The sequence below is a fragment of the Oreochromis niloticus genome, linkage group LG4 (assembly GCF_001858045.2).
Source record: "Oreochromis niloticus isolate F11D_XX linkage group LG4, O_niloticus_UMD_NMBU, whole genome shotgun sequence".
NCBI classification, from domain to species: domain Eukaryota; kingdom Metazoa; phylum Chordata; class Actinopteri; order Cichliformes; family Cichlidae; genus Oreochromis; species Oreochromis niloticus.
Window position 1 is genome coordinate 34184185 of NC_031969.2, and position 25263 is coordinate 34209447.

Consider the following 25263-nt stretch of genomic DNA (forward strand, 5'->3'; position numbering starts at 1 on the left):
TGACATCTTGTTGCTTCTTTATTGACGTGTGTCTCAAGCAAACCCAGGCTGAACCCTGAACCCTCTCCTTTATTTACACTGAAGCAACTACAAAATATTTTGTTGTTAATGCTGCAAATCGCTGGTTCTGTCTTATAAACTATTCCTGGAATATAAAATTTAACTGCGTTTAGCTCGTTTTGAAAAGCTCAGCCAATCAGCAGCCGACTGAACAAATACCTTTTGAATAAAAAACTTTACTCAAAAATAAAGTAAAATACCTAAACATACAACCACCATGATTTCCCCTTTATGGTTTTCAACACTAGATTTGGTCTGATCAGTGTAAGCAACAACATCACTGACGCTGTTTGAAATTTATTTGCAGCATGTCTGAATTTTAATTTTAGCAAGTACGCCTAAAAACGCTATTCCCACAAACAGCATCATACCAACTACAGCGCCAACCCCAGCTCCTGTTGTAGGCGTCAGCTCACCACCACAAATAAAATACCCAACTGCACAGCCGACAGCCATTCCCATCAAACCACACCGGTCATAAAAAGAGCGCCACTCTTCTTCTGGTTTTGGTTTTGTTTTCTTTCGTATTTTCAGAGCTTCTTCGGCCTCCTGGAGCATCTTAGACGTGTAGCAATGTGGAGTACAGTTCTTTACACGTGTTATGTTCTCCAGCAGCTCGGCGAGTTGAGACTCTTGTTGTTCGATGTCTTCAATGTTAAAAACAAAGTATCTTTGCTGGAACTGATCGGTTAATCTTGTGAGGGATTTCAGTGTTTTCTCCATGATAGTGTCGTTGATTTTCTTCTTTTTAGTGGTGAACACCACCATAGTGTAGTCCACTGCCTGTTTACCAAACGTGTCCTGAAAAACCTTCAGTGCGTCTAATTTCTCTTGTGAGATCTCTTTAAACCTCTCCACATACAGGAAGACATGAGGACCAGGTTCAGCATGTTTGATGGACCGCTTGATCTCTTCCACCACTTCCTCTCGATCATCACCTACTTTAAACAGACCTGGAGTGTCAACAACAACCACTTCTTGACCCGTGATGGTCTTTTTTTCCGTATGGCACTTCTTTGAGTCCTTATTAGAAGTGAATATTTCTCTGTTGCCCAGGATGATGCCTCCTAGAGTACTTTTACCCTGTCCACTCTGTCCATACAGGACGATCCTCAGTTCACCTGTTGGAAGAATGTCAGTGAGAATTTTTTCAGTCATGATCACTCACTTCAAATACGGTTATTATTTCAAATTCATGAATCTATCAGTCTCAAACCTGATGTCAAGGTCAAGGTCAAGGTCAAAATTTATTTATATAGCACATTTCAAACAGCCGATGCTGCACAAAGTGCTTAACAATATAAAAATGGCATTAAAAAGCAACAATGTAATACAATAATGATAATAAAAAACAATAATAGGACAATAAAAGAATTAAAACAATAACTAAAACTAATTCAAATAAGACCAAAGTGCTTGGATCATAGTGTGTTAAAAGCCAGGGCATAAAAATGTGTCTTTAGTAATGATTTAAATTGCTCAAGTGTTTGTGCAGATCTAATATTTAAGGGGAGACTATTCCAGAGTCTGGGACCTGCCACAGAGAAGGATCTATCACCACGGGATTTGAGATTAGTCCGTGGGATGGACAGCATTAATTTTGAGCTAGACCTCATGGTTTTTCTTGGAGCATAGGCAGAGAGGAGCTCAGACAGGTAAGGAGGGGCTTGGGCATTAAGTGACTTAAAAACAAAAAGTAAAACTTTAAATTGGATCCTGTAGGAGACAGGAAGCCAGTGTAAAGAAGCTAAAACTGGAGTTATATGCTCTCTCCGTTTGGTACCAGTTAGCAGGCGAGCAGCTGCATTTTGAACCATCTGAAGACGATGGATGGTGGCCTGATCTAGACCATAATACAATGAATTGCAGTAGTCCAATCTGCAAGTAAGAAAAAGGTGAATAACACGCTCAAAGATGTTAGCTGGGAGGTATGGCTTTACCTTGGCTATCTGTCTTAGCTGAAAAAAGCAGGACTGAACTACTGCACTCACCTGCTTATTCAATTTAAAAGAACCATCAATGTAGACACCGAGGTTTTTTACATGTGTTTTACAATACAAGGAAAGGGCGCCCAGAGTGCTGTCGATATGATTAAAGTTGCCAAAAATGACAACCTCAGTTTTATTTTCATTTAGCTTTAAAAAATTTAATGACAACCACTGTTTGACATCGTCAAGACAGCGTAATAAGAGCTGGGGATGGTCTGACCCTGCTTTTAGAGGTAGATAAATCTGTAAATCATCAGCAAAACAATGAAATGAGATGCTGTACCACGAGAAGATGGAGCCCAATGGCAACAAATAGAGTGCGAACAGGGCAGGGCCCAAAATAGAGCCTTGAGGTACACCATATTTAAGAGGGGCTATTTTGGAGTTGTGGGGGCCCATATTGACATGAAAAGACCTTTCTGACAAATAGGACCGAAACCACTGTAGGGCAGATCCTTTTAGGCCAGCATGAAATTCTAGCCGTGATAACAGGATGTCATGGTCGATCGTGTCAAAAGCTGCTGACAAGTCCAACAATAAAATGGCAGCAGGGCTACCAGAGTCCAGAGTTAAAAGAATATCGTTAAAAATCCTTAAAAGTGCCGTCTCAGTGCTACGTAGTGATTTAAAACCAGATTGAAATTTTTCAGAGATCATATTAAAATCAAGGTGGGCCTGCAACTGTAGGTAGACCACTTTCTCCAAGACTTTAGATAGAAAGGGAAGCTTTGAGATTGGCCTGTAGTTGGACAGAACAGTTGGGTCCAGGTTTTGTTTTTTAAGAAGAGGCTGAACTATAGCTTGTTTAAAGCATGATGGGACGCAGCCTGTAGCAAGGGACATATTAATTAATCTCAGGATAAAAGGCCCAACAGTATTAAAAGTGCTTTTAAGCAAGCTTGGAGGGAGACAATCAGAGGGGCAGTGTGATGATCTTAGGTTACTAACTACAAGTTAGTCAAGTCATTAATGGAGACGGGATCAAACTGCTCTAAGACAGCTGAGCACACAGGAGAAAGACTCGGATCTGAAGCAGCAGACAACGAGACAAGAGCCCTAATCGATAGAATCTTGTCATTAAAAAATGCTAAAAAATCATCGCACATACTTGGTGAAGAAATGACTCCAGCATTATCACGTGAACTAAGAAAGCGATTAAGGACATTAAAAAGTACCTGACACTAAGTTTGAGACAAACTTTGTCTTTGCAGCTTTTACAGCTTCTTGGTAAGCAGAAAGACGAGTCCTTAAAACCTGTAGGGAAACGTGCAAGCTGTCCTTTTTCCATCTCCTTTCAGCGCGTCGATAGTCACGTCTGAGGGAGCGCGTATGTTCATTCAACCATGGCTCTGATAAATGTTTAGCGCGCACTGAGCGGAGCAATAGAGTCCAAGATATCAGTGCAGGTAGAATGAAGAATGTCCGAAAGGTCCTCAACACTTTTACAGTTGGAGTTCATTATTCCAGAATCCATAAAGGCAGCAGAAAAAGCGGCGCTGTTAGAGCATTAAGCGCTCGCTTTTTGCGCGCTGGAGCGTACGGCTTATCTACCGAGCAGCGCAGCGTTAGAGTGAACAACACAGGAAGATGATCAGAGATGCGCAACTCGGATATTTCCGTGATGCACACATCCAGCCCATGGGAGTGGATCACTTCTCATCTTTTGAACCCAAAATGTTTAATTGAAAAGCTGTTAAACCCTTTAAAGCACATATACTGCATTGGTCAGACAGGGATATTGTTTTACATTAAAAATGTTGCTTTTAAGTAATTTTTCTAAAAACTAAACACATGAAAAAAAATTCTCACTACTCAGGTTACAGAAACCCCAGCAGCTGTCTATAGTATTGAGTGTCCACTAGAATAGAAATAAAAGCGTTCTAACATCTCACCTGCTTGTTTTTATTAAGGTATGTACACGTATGTACATGTACACTATTTTTATTAATAGAGGTTTCACTACTGAGGTTAAAAATGATATATAAGTCACTTAGATCACTTCTAAATGTTAATGTTTGGTTTATTTCAGTGTTTTATTTGTTCCTGAGTAAACCGGTTTGGCTGTGCTTCATAACATGTTACTCACAGTCAAATTAGGAGGGGACGGCAGTAAAAACTCCGGACCTGTGACATCATCACGTACGCAGGTGTTCCAATTGTACATATCGCGAGTCCGTGCTCGCGTTCTCGGCGGGTACGTACTCACCGAGAACGCGAGTACGTACTCGCGTACTTGAGCATTGATAAACGGCCATAGTCATGCTGTGAGAGAGCGCAGCACGTAATGGCAATAGATAAATATTTGAAAAGAAAAAGTCAGTCTGACCTGGATGGAGAAAACTCTGATCCAGATAAAGGCCCTAGCATGAGTAGTGGTCAGAAGAAAGCAAAAAAGGCATACTGGGGACAAACCGAGCCTATTCTGCTATACCTGTGTGCAGGGGAAAATGATCAATATGCTTTTTGTGCGTTTTTTTTTTTTTGGTGGTGTGATTTCTCTGAAGTGAAGTATAGATTGGGAAACACTGGTTTTAGGATTGTTGCCATTCCTCCTCCTCGTCCTGTGATTGGAAGAGTCTGATAGTTAGTATGACTCAGGGGTGTTAAAAGTGCAGGAGGGACCGATGAAGAGGCCATGCTGCTAGCAAGTCGGCTACAAGATAAACTAACAGTGAATCCCTAAAGACAGAGTGAGTGAATACTGTGAATAAAATTAGTGAGTGAATCAACAGAGACTGCGCTTTGGATAAAGTATGTGATGACTGCACTATGAAACAAGAAGTTATCAGTACATTTTTAGTTGAAATGGCTACACAAAAACACCACTGTGTGTCGTAACAGGAACAGGAAGTGATCTGCTACCACAGAAAGAGCCAACATGATTTAGAAGAGAGGCCTGATATTTAATAATCCGTATTTCACTGTTTTATCACTTGGTGTGGGATGTTACATTTTTCTTTCTTTGTGATTTTTTTGGTATTTTTTATGTTTAATGTTTTTGCAGTTTTTTGGTTATGTTTTTTTTTTTTTAGGTCTGGGAGCTGACACAGTCCTCCAGAGCTACTGTGCTGCTGCTTTTTACACGGCTGAATCAAATGGTTGGATTACTTCTTGTTTGGTAAAGACCTGGCAGCAAGCTATTCATTTGATTCAGGTGTGTTGGAACAAGGATGTGTCTAAAAGCTGCAGGACGGTAGCTCTCCAGGACTCCAGTTGGACACCCCTGTAGTCAGGAGACGGGGTTTCGGGGGTAACAGGAGGAGAGAAGCTGCAGAGAGGCGACTGCAACTCTGCTTCCTATTCCCAACTCTGGATAGTCATGTTTTTTGGAAGCTTAATACATTTCAGCAGATTTATAGAAATGAGAGCTGCTCCAAATCATAGGGCTGAACACACAATACACGGTTCAATTTACTTCACTTAACTGGCTGCTTTATTTTTAACTGAAAAGAGAAATACAAACTCCTGAGTCAATTCCACAAAATTCTAACTTTAGCTTCTTGTCTACATCTGATTGTGAAGGTGAATGCCTGGCAGCTCTGTTTAAAGGTCTCACTTGGAGAGAAACTCTTTTAATCAATTTTTCAGTAGGTTCAGTTTTATCAATCATACATTTTGTTGCTATATATAGTTTCACATTTGGAATCTAGGGCACTGAAGCATCATTTTGACATCACAGAAATATAAATTAACTGACAGATTTTGTACCTGTCAAAAGAGAATATTGTATAATGTGATCAGCTATATGAAATGTATCTTTTTATTTTATCATTAAGCACATGTCTGTGTGACTTTTCACCTAATAACTTTTGACATGAACTCTTCTGTGATAAACAACTTGCAGCTTCCTCTTTCTGGTTTGGAAGATACAGACTTAGAAAAGGGGAACCTCAGCTCTGAGTTCTGAGAATAACTCTGTTATCTTTACACACACACACACACACACACACACACACACACACACAGAAAAGTATAAATAAAAAAACGCAGACAGTGATGAGACGCAGATCCTGCGTTTCATGGCTGCCCTCGCGAGTTAAAGAAAATCTGCAGTGTTTGTGTGTTTTCTAACTCAGGTGTCTCAGCTGAAGAACGGCAGGGTGATTTAAAGAAATCTCCTGTCAGTACCTCAGCAAGATCTTGAGAAGCTGATTTATGCTTTCATTTCTTGTAGAAATAATTACTGCAGTGCTGTTTTTATTGGTCCCAAAGACTATCAGAGTCATGGTTAGTTAAGAATGCTGATAGTTTTTTTGTTAGTTTGTTTGTTTGTTTGAAAAAACAGGAAAAGAGAGCCAGTCGAGTTCTCAAATGGATCGATGTGAACTTGTGTTAAATGTAAAGTTATCGTCAGAATACATTGTTGAATTTAAAGGAATTGTTCATGAATCATTAAATGGCTTCTGTCCAAATATTTATGAGATAATTAATGGTAGTGCACAGACCTGAAACTAAACAGTCACCATTAGTCACCATGCTGTCCATACAGCATGGTGACTAAATGTTTTAATGTTTTCTTCTAAAGCGCGTTGAATGATTGTTGTGTTGTGACAGCCGGGGGGCTGGCCTTGTGTTCTTGTTTTCTTGTTGCCTGTTTCTTGCAGGTAGGTGGAGCTGACCCAATTATAGATGCAGCACACCTGAGAAGGTCAGTCCCAGTATATAAAGACACCTTGACTGAACCATGTCTCTCTCTGTCTGGCATCCATCATGTTCATTTGGCGCTTCAGTTATGGCTGTTATATCATTTAAATTGTGTTTAAGTTTCTTCACCTTATCTTCATTAAAAATATCTCACAGCCTTTAAAAGCCTGTGTGTGGTCTCCCACTTGATTGTCACGTCCTTGAGCCGGGTTGTGACAGTGTTTGAAGGCTAAAAGGTTTTTTTTCTCTCTTTGGCTCTTGACGAAGGCGGTCGCACTTTTCTCCTCTCCCGCTCCCTTATCTTTCCTTCTTGGCTTCTCGTGTCCTTGTCTAGTCTCGTCTATTTTCTACTCTTGCCCTGGAACACTCTCTCACAGTCTGTTCTCTAAAACCTAAAAGAGGAGTTATGGATTTGATCAACTGGTCCCTGAATGCAATTGACACCCTCTTCTCAATGAGAAGCCTGGGCTGGAGGGGCGTTCCCTGCCGGATACACGATGGACGGGTGGCATAGCTGGAGGGTCGTATGCCTGGCGGGACTGTCGATCCAGTACATTGAAGACATCTACCTTTTCGGAGCCATGATAACGGGGTTCTTGCTGATCGGAGCTGGCTTGGCCCTGGCTTATCGAACATTAAAGAAAGCGGAATCGGCTGTTCAAAACCCCACAAGGCTGCCCGCTGTGACTGAAGTGATGGGACGGGTCGTGACTTCTCAAAATGGGCTCACTGAACGCAGCACGGATAACATCTTGGAGAAGCTCACGGCACTCCAACGGGAGATTGAGAGACCAGTGTCGGACTGCTAGAACGGCTCTGAAATTGACATGAGTTGTTCGCACTAAAGGAAAAACCACCATCGTTTCATGCGGCTACCATATCAGCACCAGCTGTGGTCTCAAGGCTGGAGCTGAAGAAAACAAATTCACCCTGATAACAGACGGTGTTTAGACTGTTCCTCCCCTACGCAAGGCCACCTGGGTCGGCTGGAAGACTGTTTACTTAGCCTGGCAGGGCGAAGGACACTGTGTCAGCTGAACTCTGGACACACACACATACACTGATACACACTCATCCCTCCTTTCCAAATGGCTTCGATGCTTGTCCCCTCCCGGGGCAGATGGCGGTCGACTGCACCAGCGCAGACATGCTGCAGGACCAGATGTGCTGTCTACACCGGCTCTCTCTTACCGTTACCCACCCCTGTTGCCTGTCTTGTGTTTCTATGGTGTATTGACAGTCATGTGCTTTTGTGCTGGGGTGTTTTTTTCTGTTCTCCCAGTAGGAGCTCAGTCTGAGTGGAGTGTTTTTCTCCTCCTCTCACCTCATGTTATGTATTTTTGTTGTTTTTTTGCTATCAGCCTACCTCTCTGACGTGTCTTCCCAATCTGATGTTTGTGTAAAGTTTGGTCAGACGGTTCCTTTGTAAGTGCGTATGAGCCATTAGCGTGCTGCCTGCTGTAACCTATAATTTCCTTCGGGATTAATAAAGTATTCTGATTCTGATTCTGGTTCTAAATAAACTTCCCTTGCCTTATCCACAGCAGCTCGCTCAGTCACTGCATTCGTCTCCAGTGAAAACGTCTCTAAATGCTGCTCAGTACTAATCAGACTTCAAACTGAACATAAGGGAACCATCTAACATCTCTGAACTTAAAAATACCAAACATTTGTCCAGATGAGCAGCTGCTGGTTTGTTTCAGGAATTAATTACTATCCCAAATATCAAACTCCGCCCAGTGATCCTCCATCCTGAGTATCATTGCAGGATAACTTCACTTACCCATGTTTTCTGGATTTTCATCATAAATAGGTATCCTGGAGCACGTTGATAGCTTAGTATAGTTCATGTCTTCTTCTGACTGTTGACCTTTCTGCCTCACCTCTACATCAAAATCAGTTATTTGTTTCCTCCTCACAACACTTCAGCCAAGGAACCAGTCTGAGGGGTGAAAAAAAGGGCGTCAAGTAAAGTGTATTTCCACATGTCTGGTTCCTCACCCCTAACCTCACAGTTACATCACTGCATGAAGACATCGTAGTAACACACCATCTGTTAATAGTTTCATCAGCTAAAGTGTCCTGTGTGTGCAGAAAGTCGGCTAAACACAGTTCTTACACTCTGGAACATGTTTTGCCCTTCTTTCTAAGCCACAGTGTCGAACTCCAGGCCTCGAGGGCCGGTGTCCTGCAGGGTTTAGATGTGTCCTTGATCCAACCCAGCTGATTCAAATGACTAAATGACCTCCTCAGCATATCATAAGTTCTCCAGAAGTCTGGTAATGAACTGATCATGTGATTCAGGTGTGTTGACCCAGGGTGAGATCTAAACCCTGCAGGACACCGGCCCTCGAGGCCTGGAGTTCGACACCCCTGTTTTAAGCTCTTTGGGCTGTATCATCACAGAATTTGATTACATTTCTCTGACCTGAACTCCAACTGCAGTAAAGATGACAACAGTGTGTACCACGTGCTCTCTACCATGGCTTCCCCTCTCCACTTTGCGTTTTGTTGTTGTTTCTGTGAGGCATGCAAAATGTGAAGTCTCTACTGGTGTACGATTGCCAAACTCTTCTGGAGCTTCATCTGTCTGCTGTCAAACTCGTACAGTTCCACCATGAGGGGCAAGATTATTCACTCCCATTCTTATCTTGGATTGTCACGGCCCTGGGTCAGTGACTCAATGTTTTGTGTATTATTATTTTAATTTGTTATCTCTAGTGTGTAATATAAGTTTAGTTCAGTGCCTCTGAGTGTCTATGGATTTCCTGTTTTACTTTGAAGGTCTGTGCCCTGTGTTGTATTCTGTTTTCCTCACCTGCTCCTCGTTCCCCTGTGTTCCTGTCTGTGTATTTATATTGTGTGTCCTTCAGTGCTCGTTGTCATGTCGTACCACCATTTCTGCCTGTGTGCTCCGTTCCTTTGTTATTTCAGTTTTGTATTTTGGCCAGCAATAAAGCTGAGGGTTTTTTAAGTTCACTTTTGCCTCCAAGAGTCCTGCACTTGGGTCCTTTTCCTGCCTGCCTGCACACAGACTATGACAGGGATACCGGCTTTCGTCTACCAACTTCCAGGATCACCTCACTGGATGAAGCGTCACAGACGGCAGCGTAAGTGAGGCGGGTGAGTAGTGATAGCTCTGACTGTGAAGTCAGAGCTATCCTGGCCCAAAAGAAATCCTTGTGTCATGGTGCTAGCTGGATCCGGTGAACTCCTGGCTGGTACCTGTCTTTGACTGGGATCCAGCGATTCTACCTCCACGCTACCCACTACACCTGCGCTGGTGAGGAGCACATCTCCAGAACTTGTGGCATCGGGTGTGCATTCCCCTCACCTCTGCTGTTTTGGACATATTTGCCCTCTGGATGGGTCTGGTGAATGCCAGATCAATCATATCAATCATTACTGGATCCTGGATGTCTCCTGGTGAGTCTAGCACCTTCTCAGAACTGTGACCATGTGACTCTTTGTCTCGGGTCGTGGTGGAGGGTTAGCGACTGTGTTCAAGTGACTTCTTGAGTCACTTCTCCAATCTCTAGGGGGAAATTGTGCAAAGATGTGACCAAGTTTTAATTGTTGGGGACTTTAATATCCACATTTGCTGTCCTAAGAAGCCTCTGGTGAAGGACTTTTTAGATTTAGTGAACTCTTTTAATCTATTTCAATCAGTAGATAGTTCTTCTGAGGAACATGTGCACACTTTGGATCTTGTTTTATCCGTCATCAATTTGGAAACTGGTGATGCGGTGTTTTCTGACCTGTTTTAACTGACTTTGTAACTAAACTGTGCGTTCCTGCAAGGCGCTCCTGTGCGATGGATGGATGGATGGATGGATGGATGGATGGATGGGTGGATGGATGGATGGATGGATGGATGGGTGGATGGATGAAAACATCTGGCCTAAACTGTTCTGTTTTGTCAAACTTTAGGACCATCTCTATGATACCTTCTTTATCTAAACTACTGGGAAAAAAATGTTTCCACCCAACTAAAGTCCTTCCTGGATGAACATGCAATTCTGGAAGTGTTCCAGTCTGGGTTTAAAACTCACCACAGGATGAAGTCCGATCTATTAAAGCTTTTTAACAACAATTTTTTGGCAAATTATTCTGGTGACTGTGTCCTACTCATGCTTTTGGACTTTTGATACTGTGGACTACGAGATCCTCATTTCCAGGCTGGAGCAGTGGGTTGGCATCACTGGCTCAGCACTCTAGTGATTCCTTTCCGATAGAAGTTTCTGTATCAGCATTGATGGTTTCTCCTCTACCTATGCTGCTGAGGGTTACCACAAGCCTCCATTCTTGGACCTCTCCTTTTCTCCTTAACCTGCTGCCACTTGGCACTAATTTTCAGAAGCATGATATTTTCTTTCAATGTTATACCGAAAAATGGATCCACCTCTAAAGTTAAATTCTCACGTGAATGCAGTGGTAAAATCCTGCTTTTCCAACTATCAAAGATCAGGCCTATACTGGCCAAATGCAGAAAAATGACTACAAGCTTTTCTAGCCTCTCGTTCCGACTCCTGCTGGCCTACAGTTGGTGCAAAAGGCTGTCACACGATGGTTGTGCCTGATTTTATTTGTCTGAGCTGTTGCACCCATAAGTCCGCCTCGTTCTCTCAGGTTAGCAGACTAGATACTTTATCTCGTTCCAAAAAGGCAACGTAAGCTCAAAAGTGACTTGCTTTTTGCAATTCCAGCTCTAGAATTGTGGAATGGTTTGCCAGTGCACGTCAGGCAGGCTGCTTCACTCACGGTTTTTAAATCTAGTTTACAAACACACTTTTACATACTGGCCAGTGTCAGATGTCTTATGTTACCTTTACGTACTCGTATAATGTTTCACTGCTACAACTCTTTTGTGTCTTTTACCTTCTGGCCTCTTTTTGTCTTTTACATTTGTAGACATTAGCTGTTCAAATCAATTCAGTTCATCCATCCATCTTCTTCCGCTTATCCGGGGCCGGGTCGCGGGGGCAGCAGCCTAAGCAGAGAAGCCCTCCCTCTCCCCAGCCACTTCCTTTAGCTTGTCCAGGGAAATACAAAGGCGTTTCTCCCAGGCCAGCCGAGAGATATAATCCCTCCAGCGTGTCCTGGGTCTGCCCCGGGGCCTCCTCCCGGTAGGACATGCCCGGAACACCTCATCCAGGAGGCACCCAGGAGGCATCCTTGTCAGATGCCCGAATCACCTCAACTGGCTCCTTTCAATGTGGAGGAGCAGCGGCTCTACTCTGAGGCCCTCCCAGATGGCTGAACTTCTCACCCTCATCTCTGATGATCTCATCTCTAAGGGAGAGGCCAGCCACCCTTCGGAGGAAGCCCATTTCCACCGCTTGTATCCGCGATCTCGTTCTTTCGGTCACTACCCACAGCTCGTGACCACAGGTGAGGGTATGGACGTAGATCGACCGGTAAATTGAGAGCTTCACTTTTACACTCAGCTCTCTCTTCACCACAACAGACCGGTACACATAGCTGGACTGGCCATCGGGCATACCGGGCATTTGCCCGGTGGGCCGCTCGTGATTTTTCGTTTTTATGGGCCGATGGGGTTTTATTTCTTTTATTTTTTCAACGGTATAAATGAATAGTGGTGTATTGGCCAGTTGGTCATGATCGACTCTGGGCTGGACCAATTACAGCCGAGGAGGTCGAACTTTAAAGTTGAGGTGAAAAGCAACGCGATTTGTCCCGATCAGCTGATCAATGATCAGCTGATCGGCTTTTCTCTCTGCGTCAGAAAGAGCAAACCAGCGGATGTCGCGTTAAACAACAGAAGCACCTTTAAACTTGATGAGCTGTTGTTAGAATTTATTTAATATTAATTTCTAGTATAAGTTGATGTTTGCTGGAGGGACGAAGGGTTGAAGGGAAGTTATGAACTGTTTCTGAGAGACAAATAACACCAGGATCCTTTTCTAAGTAGCTGACAGCTGGTAACTGTGCAGGGGCGGGTCTAGCAAAGTGTTGCCAGGGGGGCAGGTAGGGCATTAACAGGGAAAGGGGGGGACAAGGAAATGCGTTTCTTTCTTATTCTCATTTAAAATTTCTAGCTTTTAACAAATAATTATCTGAATCTTACAACCAAAGTTTTCATCTGATGTCAAATGTATAGAAATCCATTATTGTACATAGTAATTTTTTTCAGGGTCCCAATATAATTTCTTCAGAAGTAAGTACTGTATATGATGCCAGTATTTTCCCACATTTTCTAGATACTGTACCAGTACTGTGTGTAAAATGCCATGCTGTTTATTGATGTGGTAAATAAATAGTTTATGAAAATATCACTAAATCTGTCATTTATTATTTTTAATATTCAGTAATGGTCATGTCTCACCTCTAGTCTTCTCTGCCTTAATTTCAAGTTTCCTCCATGTGTTGTAGAAAGTTCAGGAGGTAAACTAAGCAGTCTTTGGGTTTCGGCTAAGTACTGTTTAGAATACCAGAATAGGGAGGATGGTGTAGGTTTAAGTTAAGTTCTAGAGTGATACATATATACCAACAAGACAGTGTACATCACTGTGACAACGACTTTTGTTTTCATTCAAAGGCTTTATGGTTTTTCCCATAATACCTGGTGGGCCGGTCTCTAGTCAAAATGCCCGGGCCGATTTTTTGTCCCAGTCCAGCCCTGCCGGTGCAGCGTCCGCATCACTGCAGCCACTGCACCAATCCGTCTTTCGACCTCCCGCTCCCTTCTCCCATCACTTGTGAACCAGACCCCGAGATACTTAAACTCCACTTGGTGCAGGAACTCGTCCCTGACCCGGAGTGGGCACTCCACCCTTTTCCGGCTGAGAACCATGGCCTCAGATTTGGAGGTGCTGATTCTCATTCCCACTGCTTCATACTCAGCTGCGAACTGTTCCAAGGCGCGCTGGAGGCCGTCACCTGATGAAGCCGACAGGACCACATCATCGGCAGAAAGCAGAGATGAGATCCTGAGACCACCCAGGTGAAAGCCCTCCGCCACTTGGCTACGCCTAGAAATTCTGTCCATAAAAATTACAAACAGAATCAGTGACAAAGGGCAGCCCTGGCGGAGCCCATCACCCACCAGGAAGGAGGAGTGTGAGTTCCCTGTAGTTGGAACACACCCTCCGGTCTCCTTTCTTTAAGATGGAAACCACCACCCCGATCTGTCTGGTCCAGAGGTACTGCCCCTGATCTCTACGCAACATTGTCAATTCAGTTCAGTTAAATTCAATTCAAGTTTAATCAACTGAAGTGAATTTAATCAAATTAAAATTGAAAGAACCGTGTAGCAGTTGTTTCTGTTTCCACTGCTAGTTTTGCAACCATGGTTGTGAGGTTTTAGTGTGACAATCCAATGTTCACACAGTAGCTTCTCTAATATGGTAAATACTCAAAGCATAGAATCAGTTCACGCATGAACCATTTTTAGATCAGTCTTTTAAGGGCTTTAACCTCCTAAGACCCAAACTCTTTCCTGGCATGCATTTTTAATTTCCATTTGCTATTTGGGCTGATTTGGACCTGATGAATGTAAAAACAAACAATTACCAGATTTTTTTTATTTTTTTTTTATCTAATTTTTGTTTCTGAGAAAAATGAGATCCACATATGAGGACATTCGTTTTAAATTTTGATAGAACAGTGGCAGTATAATGTCCTCAAAAGTGGATATCAGGCCCTTGTCGAGCAAAATTTTGTATTTTGGTCTAGACAACCCAAAATGTGATGTCCACATATGTGGACGGCAGGTCCTAGGTGGATAAGGTAAAGAAATATCTGAAACCAAGTTTCTAAGACATTTAGGGTCAAATACAATGACCTCAGTTCTGTCTGAATTCAGAACTAGGAAATTACAGGTCATCCAGGTCTTTATATCTTTAAGACTTTTGCACACCTTAAGTAATTGATGTGTGCTATCTTCATGGATAGATAAAGTTGGGTGTCATCTGCACAGCAGTGAAAACGTATGCTATGTCTTCTAATGATATTGCCTAAGACAGGGGTGGGTAACCCCAAGGCTTCTAAGGCCAGTGTCCTGCAGGTTTTAGATCTCAACCTGGGTCAACACACATGAATCAAATGATTAGTTCATTACCTGGCCTCTGCAGAACTGAGGAGGTACTTTAGCCATTTAAATCAGCTGTGTTGGATCAAGGACACATCTAAAGCCTGCAGGACACCGGCCCTCGAGGCCTGGAGTTTCCCACCCCTGTCCTAAGGGAAGCATGTATAATGTAAACAGAATTGGTCCTAGCACTGAACCCTGTGGAACACCATAATTGACCTCAGTGTGTGAAGAGGACTCTCCATTTACATGCACAAATTGGAGTCTATTAGATAGATATGATACAAACCACTGCAGTGCAGTACCTGTAATACCTACAGCATGTTCTAATCGCTCTAATAGGATTTTATGATCAACAGTATCGAACGCTGCACTGAGGTCTAGCAGGACAAGCACAGAGATGAGTCCACTGTCAGAGGCCATAAGAAGATCATTTGTAACCTTCACTAAAGCTTGTTTCTTTACATTTATTGATTTGGATTCCCAAATTTTTTATGAATAAAGCAGCAAATTTCTTTTCTAGGCTGAATGAACAAAATCTAAATTAGTGAGATGCCATTTCTGTCCACCTTACAAGTTATCTGTTTTAAGATATGTGTTTGAAAAAGGCCTGTGTGGGAGAGGTTTACACAAATGTCCCATTATGAAAACTAACCACAGATTTCAGCTTCATCAAATATGCAGAAGTACCAAAAGAGAACTAAACAAACTCTGTTGGTTTGTGGTGACAACTGACGTAAATTCAAACAATATTCCATTTTCATACAAAGTTCTTTCTGTTGACTTTAATTTATCAATAAAATCTCTGTTTTCCTTCACTTTTATAGAGCAGCAGGTAACAGGAGTGTCTTACTCTATAAAAAAGCTCTCCATAAAACTAGAACATCTTATAATAAATCACTGATCACAAAAAAATAATAATCCCAGGTTTCTCTTCAGCACTGTAGCCAGGCCCACAAAGAGTCAGAGCTCTGTGGAGCTAAGCATGACTTCATGAACTTCTTCACAAATAAAATTTGAACCACTCGAGGACATTCCCCAAAGCCTCCACTGGCTTTCCTTCTTCCTATAGTGCATGTGCTGGAGCAAGGTTTGCTCACGAAAGTGACAAACATACATCAGATCAGGCCACCCTCTTTCGTTGCTGCTTGGTCCAGTTCTGATGTTCATGTGCTTATTGTTGCCGATTCTGCTGTAAAAAGGAGTCAGGTGTGCTGGTCGGGTCTCACTGGGGAGAACCAACATTAACTTTTTCAGTAGTTTGAGCTATAGTAGCTCATCTGTTGGCCATCCTTCACTCTCAAACTACATCACTGAGCCTCCCATGACCCTCTCCCTGCTGTTTCTTCCTTGGACCACTTTTGATAGCTTCCCGAGTGAAGAGTGAAGAGGATCATTAGGCTGAAAATCCAAAGATGCATCAGAGGTTCTCCGAAGAACCAATGAACCTGTTTAACATGACACTGAGAAAATAATCACCTGTTACTCTCTGTGTAGTCTGCAGCTTCTCTGCTGTCAACATAGTTTGACCAAAACAGCAGCGCCATCTAGTGGTGAATGACAAAAAAATGTGGTAGAATTGCACCTCTGTACTCTGAGGTTTGCTTCTTCAGGTTCAGGTAACATATCATCACCTCAGTGTTTCAGCTGCTGGGTTATACTGGAAACCTGTATCAAATCCAGGACGTCTTTTATGATGCACGTATCGAGGTTCGCTTCATTAATGGTGAGTGACATCACTGATGACACCTGAAGCCTCCCTGGTTCAGGAAATGGTTTGAATGCTGGTCTCTACAAGCTCGCTGTGGGATACTTGTGCACACCGGCCTCCTCACTATCATGTGAAAGGGTTTCCTTCAGACAGAGAAACTGACCAACCACAGTGACAGAAATATTATTTCTTAATTAAAAACAATAAATTCACCTCCATCATTTGAAAACAACTGCAGCATTTTTACATCTCATGTCCTACTGGATTTATGTAAACACTGATGATCTTACTGACAGGTTTTGTGACACTGATAGATTTCTGTTACCATTTATCAAAATCAGTTTAGCTCCATAATGAACCACACAAAATAATTTAAGGTGGTTTTAAGGCAGCGACCATTCCTGTGCTCATTCCTGACCGGGAGTCCATCACAAATGGTTCAAATGACAGTAAATGTTTTGGCCAGCAGGGGGCGATGTGTGCACATCTCCAGAACAAACACCTTTTTTTTTTTTTTTGAAGCAGTTGAAAGCTTCAAGGCTCCATCTGGCCATCGCTGTTCCTCATCTCAGCGTCTTTCTTTCTTCCTTTGGGATTGTTCCAACACGTGTTGATCATAATGATTGATAATGTGGTATAACGAGTAGTCTTGTTCAGAACGCTGCAGTGCTCGTCTGTGCCGCTGAATAGCATTAAAAGTGGCCAGCAGGTGCCGCTGTGGAGCTCGCTGTGTCAGACTGTTTGGAAACCACGACACAAATCTGTATGATACAAAGGCCAACTCACAGTCAGCTTTTATCAGGCTTTTTTATCATAAATATATTTGTACTCATTCTTTTCTGATGTTATACTTATATATATGTAAAAGTGGATTTTTGAATCGCCTTCATCAGCCGTGAGAAGAGAGAGATGTGTCATCTAAACCACAACTTCTCTACAGCTGAGTGCTGTCTGAGGGAGGAACAGAAGCTGTGGGTCTCCACAGAGGAGCTGTGAGATGAAGCAACGGTAATGAAAAGGTGTGAAAACATTAAGCTCTTATTAAGAAGTCTGCTTTTCACCTCTGTCTGCACCTCATGTTGGCGTGAGTAGAAACACAGCTTATTGATTTAATATCGTATTTATCTCATTACGCTAAAACATGCAAAGCTAAGTTGTTTCTGAAATTTCTTTCTCATCAATTTCTTTGGTCGTGAGTGATGAATTAATGTCTGTAAGTTTGGGTGTGATATTTTTCATGCTACATTTTGTGAAATGATCAGTGTAAAAGAGAACCTGACCATGGCGTCTTTATTTATGATAATGACTCACAGTTTTGTGTCTCTTGCAGCTGTTTCATCGGGCATGTTTGTTGTGACCCAGAGTCCAGATGTTTCTGTCATGGAGGGAGAGACAGTAAACATCACCTGCTGCTGGACAGGAACGTTTGAAAGAGTCAGAGTGAACTGGCTGAAAAATCAAACAGTCATTAAGAGCGAGATCAACATCTTTCAATCTCACGGGTCTCTGAAAAAGGAGGCGAAGAACTGCTCATATTTCAACATTTCAAACATCAGAACAGAGGGTTCAGGAACATACATCTGTAAAGTGACTGTGGAGATTCCATCGTTAACTGAGTCTAAAGGAAGTGGGACCATCATCACAGTCAGAGAGAAGACCAATGACACTGACTACAACAACCACACAGACTCCAGTAAGTGAACAGCTGATACACAAAGTTCAGTTTGGTGACCAACACGCCTCCAAAATATATGAACGTGTCACCTGTTACAGATTAAACACTGTCACAAATTTGTTGTAGTGAAACTTTGCCGGTGCTGATAAAGAATGAATGAAGCCATAACACACTGTAACGTGGGTTGGACTGTTTGAGAGGAGGTGACACACTCACGACCACACTGGTACTGGAACCTCCACAGTGCTCATCCTTTAATGAACACACTCTTCACCAACGTTTCAAGGCTCGGCTGAACGGCTGCTGTCTTATCATACATGAATCAAGCAGTGTTCATACAACCCATAACATTACTCTGAGTTAGGGACGTAAAGATATGAGGTCCATCTCAGTCCGTGTGTGAGCATGGACACTGCCCTCTGTGGCGTGTCTCCCACACGCCACAGAGGGCAGTGGTGCACACTTGTGACATCACTAAACATTAACTTCAGTTGGGATTGTGCCTTGGGGCTGGGCTGACTGAACAGCGTGTTCACCCAGCCTCACCTCTGGTGCCGGTGCCCACATCTCCATTTTAAATACATGTCGACATCGAGGGTCCTGAAAGGGGCCGTGCTGACACCAGCTGTTATCTGGCAGAGGCTTGTTGGCTACATGGCTCGGTAGGGCACCTTCTGGGGCGTGGAGGGCCCTCGGACCTCAGGTCTCTGGGCCCGGGGGCTTAGTCCACTCTAGCATAACTGGCTGCCAGCAGAGACTGCAGGCTCCTCGATGCAGCCCCCCGCAGCTTCTGCATCATGGTTGCTAGGTGACTCCCATCCAGAGCTCTCCTCAGCTGCTTTCTAGGTGGTTCTTCTTGGGGGGGCCTCTCAATGTCTGGGGCCCGGGTCTCCTCCGTGCCTGCTTCATGACCTGGGGGGGCGGGGACTATTAGACACCTACATGGAGGAATCTTACAAATATAAGCGCGCTCACACACACAGGTACTCACAGACACACTCTGTCTTGGTTGGCTGCTGCACTATCAGTCCTGCGTGCTGCTCAGTAACATTCAACATTTATTATTTACTGTTACTTCAGTTGGTCTGTGTTGGTTGTCGCTGTGGTCTCCCTGCTGTGTTCTTTTCTTTTTGCTTGTTGTCTTTCTCTGCAGGTGATCAAACAAACTGCTGGTAATGTTCTTCCCAACCGCTCTTTCTCTCTCTTTCCTGTCCGTTCTGATTGTAATAACTCAACTAGAACAAAACAAAATAACAATAAATAACAAAAATAACAATAAAGGTCGAATAAAATTTGGCAACCAAGTAGTCCAGTATAGCAAAAGCACTAATGATCCACTAAGGAACTTAAATCTTTTAGGCATTTTTCTTGGCCTTCAGACAATAATTCTGATTGCTGCCGTGCAACGAATGAAGAGCTGAGCTTTGTTTTGTGTGAATTTCAGCTCCTTCATCATCGACTGTCATCTTCATCCTGAGGAGTCTGCCCTTCATTCTTCTTGTTCTCATCTTCTGCTGCTTTAGAAACAAGTGGACCACATCACAGCGTCACGACACAGGTGCACTACAACACATCTTAACCAGACTCTGTTACAGTTCATGTGTTTTGTGGTTCTTGTAGTTTGTAGATGTGAGTTGTTGTTTGTTGGCGTGTGGCTTTGGTGCAGAGTGAGGTACCAACGATGGGATTTTATATTCATGCTCCTCAGAGGATAACCCTGTCCCTGAGGTTTGGGGGGTTTTAGTGACGACTACAACTTTTACTACTGAAAACTACGGATTATGTTCCCAATGAGATCGTCTGAAACTTTTCTTCATAGAGAAACGTTTGACTAAATATCTTAAAGGTACCATCAAACTTTAATTTATTCATGTTTAAAGCTAATTACTAAAGACAAGACAGATGTTACCAAGGTAACAGGCTAGCTTAAGGTGGCTAACAGTCAAATGTTGCTGTGTGGCTGGCATGATTAGGATCCAACATGCAGGACTCGGAAGCAGCACTGAACTCAGTAAACAGCGACACCGCTGGACTCACAGGGATCAGTAATACAAACCAATGGGCAGATATTAGGAACTTATTAATGAGGAAACTACACGGGACACACAAGAAGGCCGTCTGAGACGGTGTACACACATGCAGGCATTTATTGTTCTGTATCAAAGTGTTTGTAGCTCATGGTGTCGTTCATGTTTCAGCTGCTGGGAGTGAAAGCATTTCTGCCCACAGAGGAGACCAAGAAGAAGAAGAAGGAAGCAGTGAGAGAGGAAAAGTGGAAACACGGCTGTAGAAACTTTACAAACTTGTTCAGTGTTTTTGGTTTTGTGTTCAATTTATATTTGATTATTCCATAAACATAATGAACAACTGTCCCACATAATGTCAAACTGAAGCTGAAATAGTTCCCAACAACAGGTTATTCACTCACTTAAACACATCCAGAGTGTAATTCAATAATAAATATGAGCTTGTTTGAATGATTGCTCATTAAGTCATCTGAACAGAAAGCGTCTGATTTCCAGCTCTAACCTCATCCTCACTCTGACCCGTTCCCCGTGCTGCACACACACAAACTTTCCTCCCAGCAAATATAACAAAGTGTAAGAGCTGATGAAGAGCTGCCTGGTCAGTGTTGAGCTGTTCGTGTGGGTTGACTGTGAGGTTTGTGGTGTTTCTGTTTCTACTACTGAGCAGTTAGCTGGCAGCAGAAGTTTCTTCCTTTGGTTTGTTGAACCATCTCTTTGTTTTTTCACGATATTTTAGTTTGTGTCCTTTTGTTTAGCTCATATGTTTGTGTAGCTTTCTCTGTGAGTTCATCATTTTTAATAAATGTGTATTAATGTCACAAACTACTCTGTTTGGCCTTTTCTTTTGCAGTCTTACTATTGTTACCTGCCTCATGCCCTCGAGGACATGACAGTATTAACAAAGAAAGAAAAGTAAGAAATCAGCAGATCACTTATTCATGGCGTGGTTTCGAAACCTGAAGGTGGTTGTAGGTTTTCCTTCATTAAATAAATCCACATAATCCTAACCACAACGTGGTCGTGGCTGAGCCATCCCTGAGTCTTATTATGTTGGAGGTTTCTTCCTGTTAAAACAGAGTTTTTCCTTCCCACTGTCGCCAAAGCGCTCGCTCACACAGGGTCATCTGATTGTTGTGTTTTCCTCTGTATTACTGTTGGGTCTTTACCTCACAGTATAAAGTGCCCTGGGGAGACTGTTGTGATTTTGCACTATATAAATAAAACTGAACTGAATTAGCAGGAACTTGTCTACAAAATATCATTTATGAATACAATATAACTGAAACTACAGATAATTATCACTGCCAGTTTGGATCAACTTCATGGTGGCATTGTTAGATGATGTTGATCTTTAGGTGTTTTGGGCGGCTGCGGCTCAGGAGGTGGAGCGGGTGGTTGAAGAGTCGGTGGTTTGATCCCCAAGTACTCCAGCCGTGTTGTTGAAGCATCCCTGGGCCAGAGTTCAATGCATCTCTCACACTGTGAGTGTACAAGCTGCTGTATCATGTCCAATCAGCGGTTTTCTTCTGTGTAAACAGTGTTTGATGACCCCAGCTAACTGTGCTGATCCTTCCCTCTGCTGCCGCCCCCCCTGTTAAACATGTGCTCTTTGCTGTGCGTCATGTTAGCGTGACCTTTGGAGCTCTACTCTGCAGGTCTGTGGTAAAACTGTGTAGCTGTTGTTTGTTCTGCAGACACAGGGTGTGAGGTTTTAGCATGGCATCTAACTTTAACTTTAAACAGTAAAACAGCATGGAGTACAGCAGCCACATGTTGCTGATGACCTGTTTTTGTTTTGCCTGTTGTGATTTGTTAGATCGCCATGGTAACTCATGCTGGGCCCATCAGCTGGTGCAGAGCAGGTTCTGTTCAGAGGTTCTGCATGTAGTTTAATGCTAAAGTGGTCGGTTTGCTGCACCGTGGTGATGTTTACAGTGATGTTATTCATGGTCAGTGTAACCAGTCAGCAGATATCAAATTTAAATTTAAGCTGTTGAATCACTCACTGAATTCCACCTTTGTGCTGCTTTAGGGGTGTGAATCAGCAACAGCAGCTCAGCCCATTCAGTTTTATTCATATAGCACCAAATGACTACAGCAGTCACCTCAAAGCACTTTACATTGTAAAGTAAAGGCTCTACGATAATACAGACAAAACCCCAACAATCAGACGCCCCCCGGTGAGGAAGAGGTTTGGTGACAGTGAGAAGGAAAAACTCCCTTTTAACAGGAAGAAACCTCGGACATAATTAGGCTCTGTCACGGTTGTGGTCAGGATAATGAGAAGAACAGAAAAGCTTTATTCAGTGACTGGAGCTCTGGACATGTTTGATCAGTAAACCTTCTGGTGGAGCGACACTGTCACACTTTGGGTTGGGCTCGATCACCTCCGTCTCCTCCTGCAGGCACGTAGCAGCTACAGTCGTCTGTGTTGCCATCCTGCCAGTCAAAGAGACCACGCCCCTAATAATGCAAACTTTAAGCCTTAATGGGTTTATAAAAACCTTCCCCCCCCCGGTACAGTTGTTATTAAGGAAGAGATCAAAACTATTTTCTGTTAGGCTGTAAACTAACGTTAGCCTGCTGCAGATGGCTTGTTTTAGTTGTGGTAGCTACCTGGGTTATGTGCCACTTCAGTATCTCCGATGAACTACTGCTGTGTGATTTATTACTATTACTGAAGGCTGCATTACAACCTGCTAGCAGCAAATAATCATGTGAAGTTCTAAAAGCAGAAAGAAAACACATCACTGATGCAGAAATAGTTTTCTATACGAGATCGCTGCAAAAAGTGCAGCCTTACCTAATGTCCACCCTACTGTTACTCATTTATATTAAGATTTAAACATCTAGTTGGTATTGGTATGGAGAGTAACCTTCAGTAATAGTAATAAATCACACAGCAATAGTACATTCATGTGGTTATAAAAAGCATGATAATATATTAAGTAATCCAAAGTATTCAGAATACGTTACTCTCATTGAGTAACATAAGGGAATATGATACAAAATACATTTTGGGGCATGTAATCTGTAATCGGTAGTGGAATACATTTGAAAAGTAACCTTCCCAACACTGAGAACATTTATTAGTAGATTAACATCATAACTTTCATAAATCATAGAACGATAAAACACACAAGGAGAAACGTCAGGGTGCCACCAAACAGAAGAGTTTTTAAAACTGCATAAAAATGTAAAGTTGGAGCTGGTACAGATGGAACAAGCTTGGAAATGTCCTTCCTAAATGTTTGTCATGAGTTTGTTGTGTTGTTTCTGTGATGAGCTCTGAAACCTGACTGAAACTCTTCAAATAAGCCATTCCTCTGCAGATGATCTGTTAGCTGTTTGACAACTACTCTTTCAAGGATGTTTGATATGAAAGGAAGGTTGGAGATTGGCCTATAATTAGCTAAGACAGCTGGGTCTAGAGATGCTTTTTAAGTAAAGGTTTAACTACAGCCAGCTTGAAGGCCTGTGGTACATAGCCGATTATTAGAGATAGGTTGATCATATTTAAGAGCAGTTTTGTAGGAATGGGGTCTAAAAGACACGTTGATGGTTTGGAGGAATTAATTATTGAAGTTAACTCATGTTCTGGCTTTGCGGAGGGCTTTCTTATAAAGCAGCAAACTATTTCTCCAGGCTAAATGATGATCCTCTAAATTTGTGACACGCCATTTCCTCTCCAGCTTACGAGTCATCTGCTTCAGGCTACATGTTTGAAAAAGGCCTGTGTGGGAGAGGTTTACACAAATGTCCCATTATGAAAACTAACCACAGATTTCAGCTTCATCAAATATGCAGAAGTACCAAAAGAGAACTAAACAAACTCTGTTGGTTTGTGGTGACAACTGATGTAAATTCAAACAATATTCCATTTTCATACAAAGTTCTTTCTGTTGACTTTAATTTATCAATAAAATCTCTGTTTTCTGTTGCTTTTATAGAGCAGCAGGTAACAGGAGTGTCTTACTCTATAAAAAAGCTCTCCATAAAACTAGAACATCTTATAATAAATCACTGATGGGCAAAGAAGAACAACCCCAGGTTTCTCTTCAGCACTGTAGCCAGGCTGACAAACAGTCAGAGCTCTGTGGAGCCAACCATCCCTTTAACATTAACTAGTAATGACTTCATGAACTTCTTCACAAATAAAATTTGAACTGCTCGAGAACATTGACAACATTCCCCTGGATGGGTGAAGCAGCAAGTTTAGGGTGTGGTTTCAGGGTGTCACAGCCAGTGAGCATCACCTAATCACACCGAAGGAGAGAGCAGTGGATCGGATCAGCTGACGGAGAGACGCTGAAAAGTACAAGCAGACGAAAATAAAGTGTCGTTTGCAGCAGTTATATCTGGGTCGTCCTTTCCACTGGATTGTTGGGACCTTCTCCTTAGTACTCTTAAAACATTGTGAAATGTACTCGTACTATAGCAGCTATAGAATATGTAATGTTGTTTCATCCATCCACAATATATATTCATATATTATTTGCATAATATATGAATTTATGTATTCTATATATTATTACATATGTCCAAATTGTAATTATTTAAACGTTAAAACCACCTTACCATGATGGAGGGAACCACTATGCCCTGCTTGGGTAAGTAGCACCCACCCTAAAGTCAGACATGTGATCAGGAGAGATGAGCCCAGCCTTCCGTAGGCCCCCACCCACAGGAGCAGTCTGGTGCAATGTGTGCCCGATGGTGGTCAAGGATGGAGGTGTGGCAGTTTGATCCCCAGCTATCAAGGCCAACTATGAGACGTGGCTGTGTCACTAGGGCTGGGTACTATCACTGATTTCTAGAATCGATTCGATCCACGATTCAATTCAATTCGATTCGTTTTGAATCGTGGAAATTTTGCCTCAGACAGTCAGAAATTGTATAATTCTGATCACATATTAGTACATTTTCGTATTTTTATATCTATAAAAAGAAATCTGATACTTGTGAGACTTTATCAAAGGTGTGAGCATCACAGCAGATGCCTTTGTGTCAAAGTAACTGAGGATAAAACACAGAAAAACATGAAGGCGACTTTCCTGGCCTGGGATTTATAAAAATATTCTGCAGTCGATCAAAAACAAAAGAAAATC

At 42.5% G+C, this 25263-nt stretch overlaps 2 protein-coding genes across 5 annotated transcripts; one reads left to right on the forward strand and one right to left on the reverse strand.

Annotated features, from left to right (window-relative positions):
- LOC109201860 (GTPase IMAP family member 4-like) lies at positions 1-8804 on the reverse strand. Of its 2 annotated transcripts, XM_019357541.2 has the most exons (3): positions 8743-8804; positions 8476-8634; positions 1-1181 (listed from the first exon to the last, which is right to left on the reverse strand). In XM_019357541.2, exons 2-3 carry the CDS (start codon positions 8540-8542, stop codon positions 358-360), a joined length of 891 nt encoding a protein of 296 aa, XP_019213086.1. In that variant the 5' UTR covers positions 8543-8634; positions 8743-8804; the 3' UTR covers positions 1-357. The 2 variants fall into 2 exon arrangements, with proteins under 2 accessions (XP_019213086.1, XP_025762317.1); XM_025906532.1 differs by lacking the exons at positions 8476-8634; positions 8743-8804 and adding an exon at positions 3303-3639.
- An 8161-nt stretch (positions 8805-16965) lies between these two features.
- LOC100690363 (uncharacterized) lies at positions 16966-20608 on the forward strand. 3 transcript variants are annotated; one of them, XM_025906494.1, is made up of 5 exons: positions 17202-17216; positions 17322-17537; positions 17784-18146; positions 19573-19686; positions 20327-20608. In XM_025906494.1, exons 2-5 carry the CDS (start codon positions 17465-17467, stop codon positions 20416-20418), a joined length of 642 nt encoding a protein of 213 aa, XP_025762279.1. In that variant the 5' UTR covers positions 17202-17216; positions 17322-17464; the 3' UTR covers positions 20419-20608. The 3 variants fall into 3 exon arrangements, with proteins under 3 accessions (XP_019213085.1, XP_019213084.1, XP_025762279.1); XM_019357540.2 differs by having other exon boundaries at positions 16966-17461; XM_019357539.2 differs by having other exon boundaries at positions 16967-17472.
- The last annotated feature ends 4655 nt before the right edge of the window (positions 20609-25263 follow it).

Excerpts from the sequence above, each read along its gene's own strand:
- LOC109201860 (XM_019357541.2), bottom strand. The coding sequence starts at position 8,542 with ATGAACTATACTAAGCTATCAACGTGCTCCAGGATACCTATTTATGAT. Across the intron at positions 1,182-8,475 it reads TGAAAATCCAGAAAACATGG|GTGAACTGAGGATCGTCCTG; the intron begins GTAAGTGAAGTT and ends TTCTTCCAACAG.
- LOC100690363 (XM_025906494.1), top strand. The coding sequence starts at position 17,465 with ATGAAAAGGTGTGAAAACATTAAGCTCTTATTAAGAAGTCTGCTTTTC. Across the intron at positions 18,147-19,572 it reads CAACAACCACACAGACTCCA|CTCCTTCATCATCGACTGTC; the intron begins GTAAGTGAACAG and ends TGTGAATTTCAG. Across the intron at positions 19,687-20,326 it reads ATCACAGCGTCACGACACAG|CTGCTGGGAGTGAAAGCATT; the intron begins GTGCACTACAAC and ends TTCATGTTTCAG.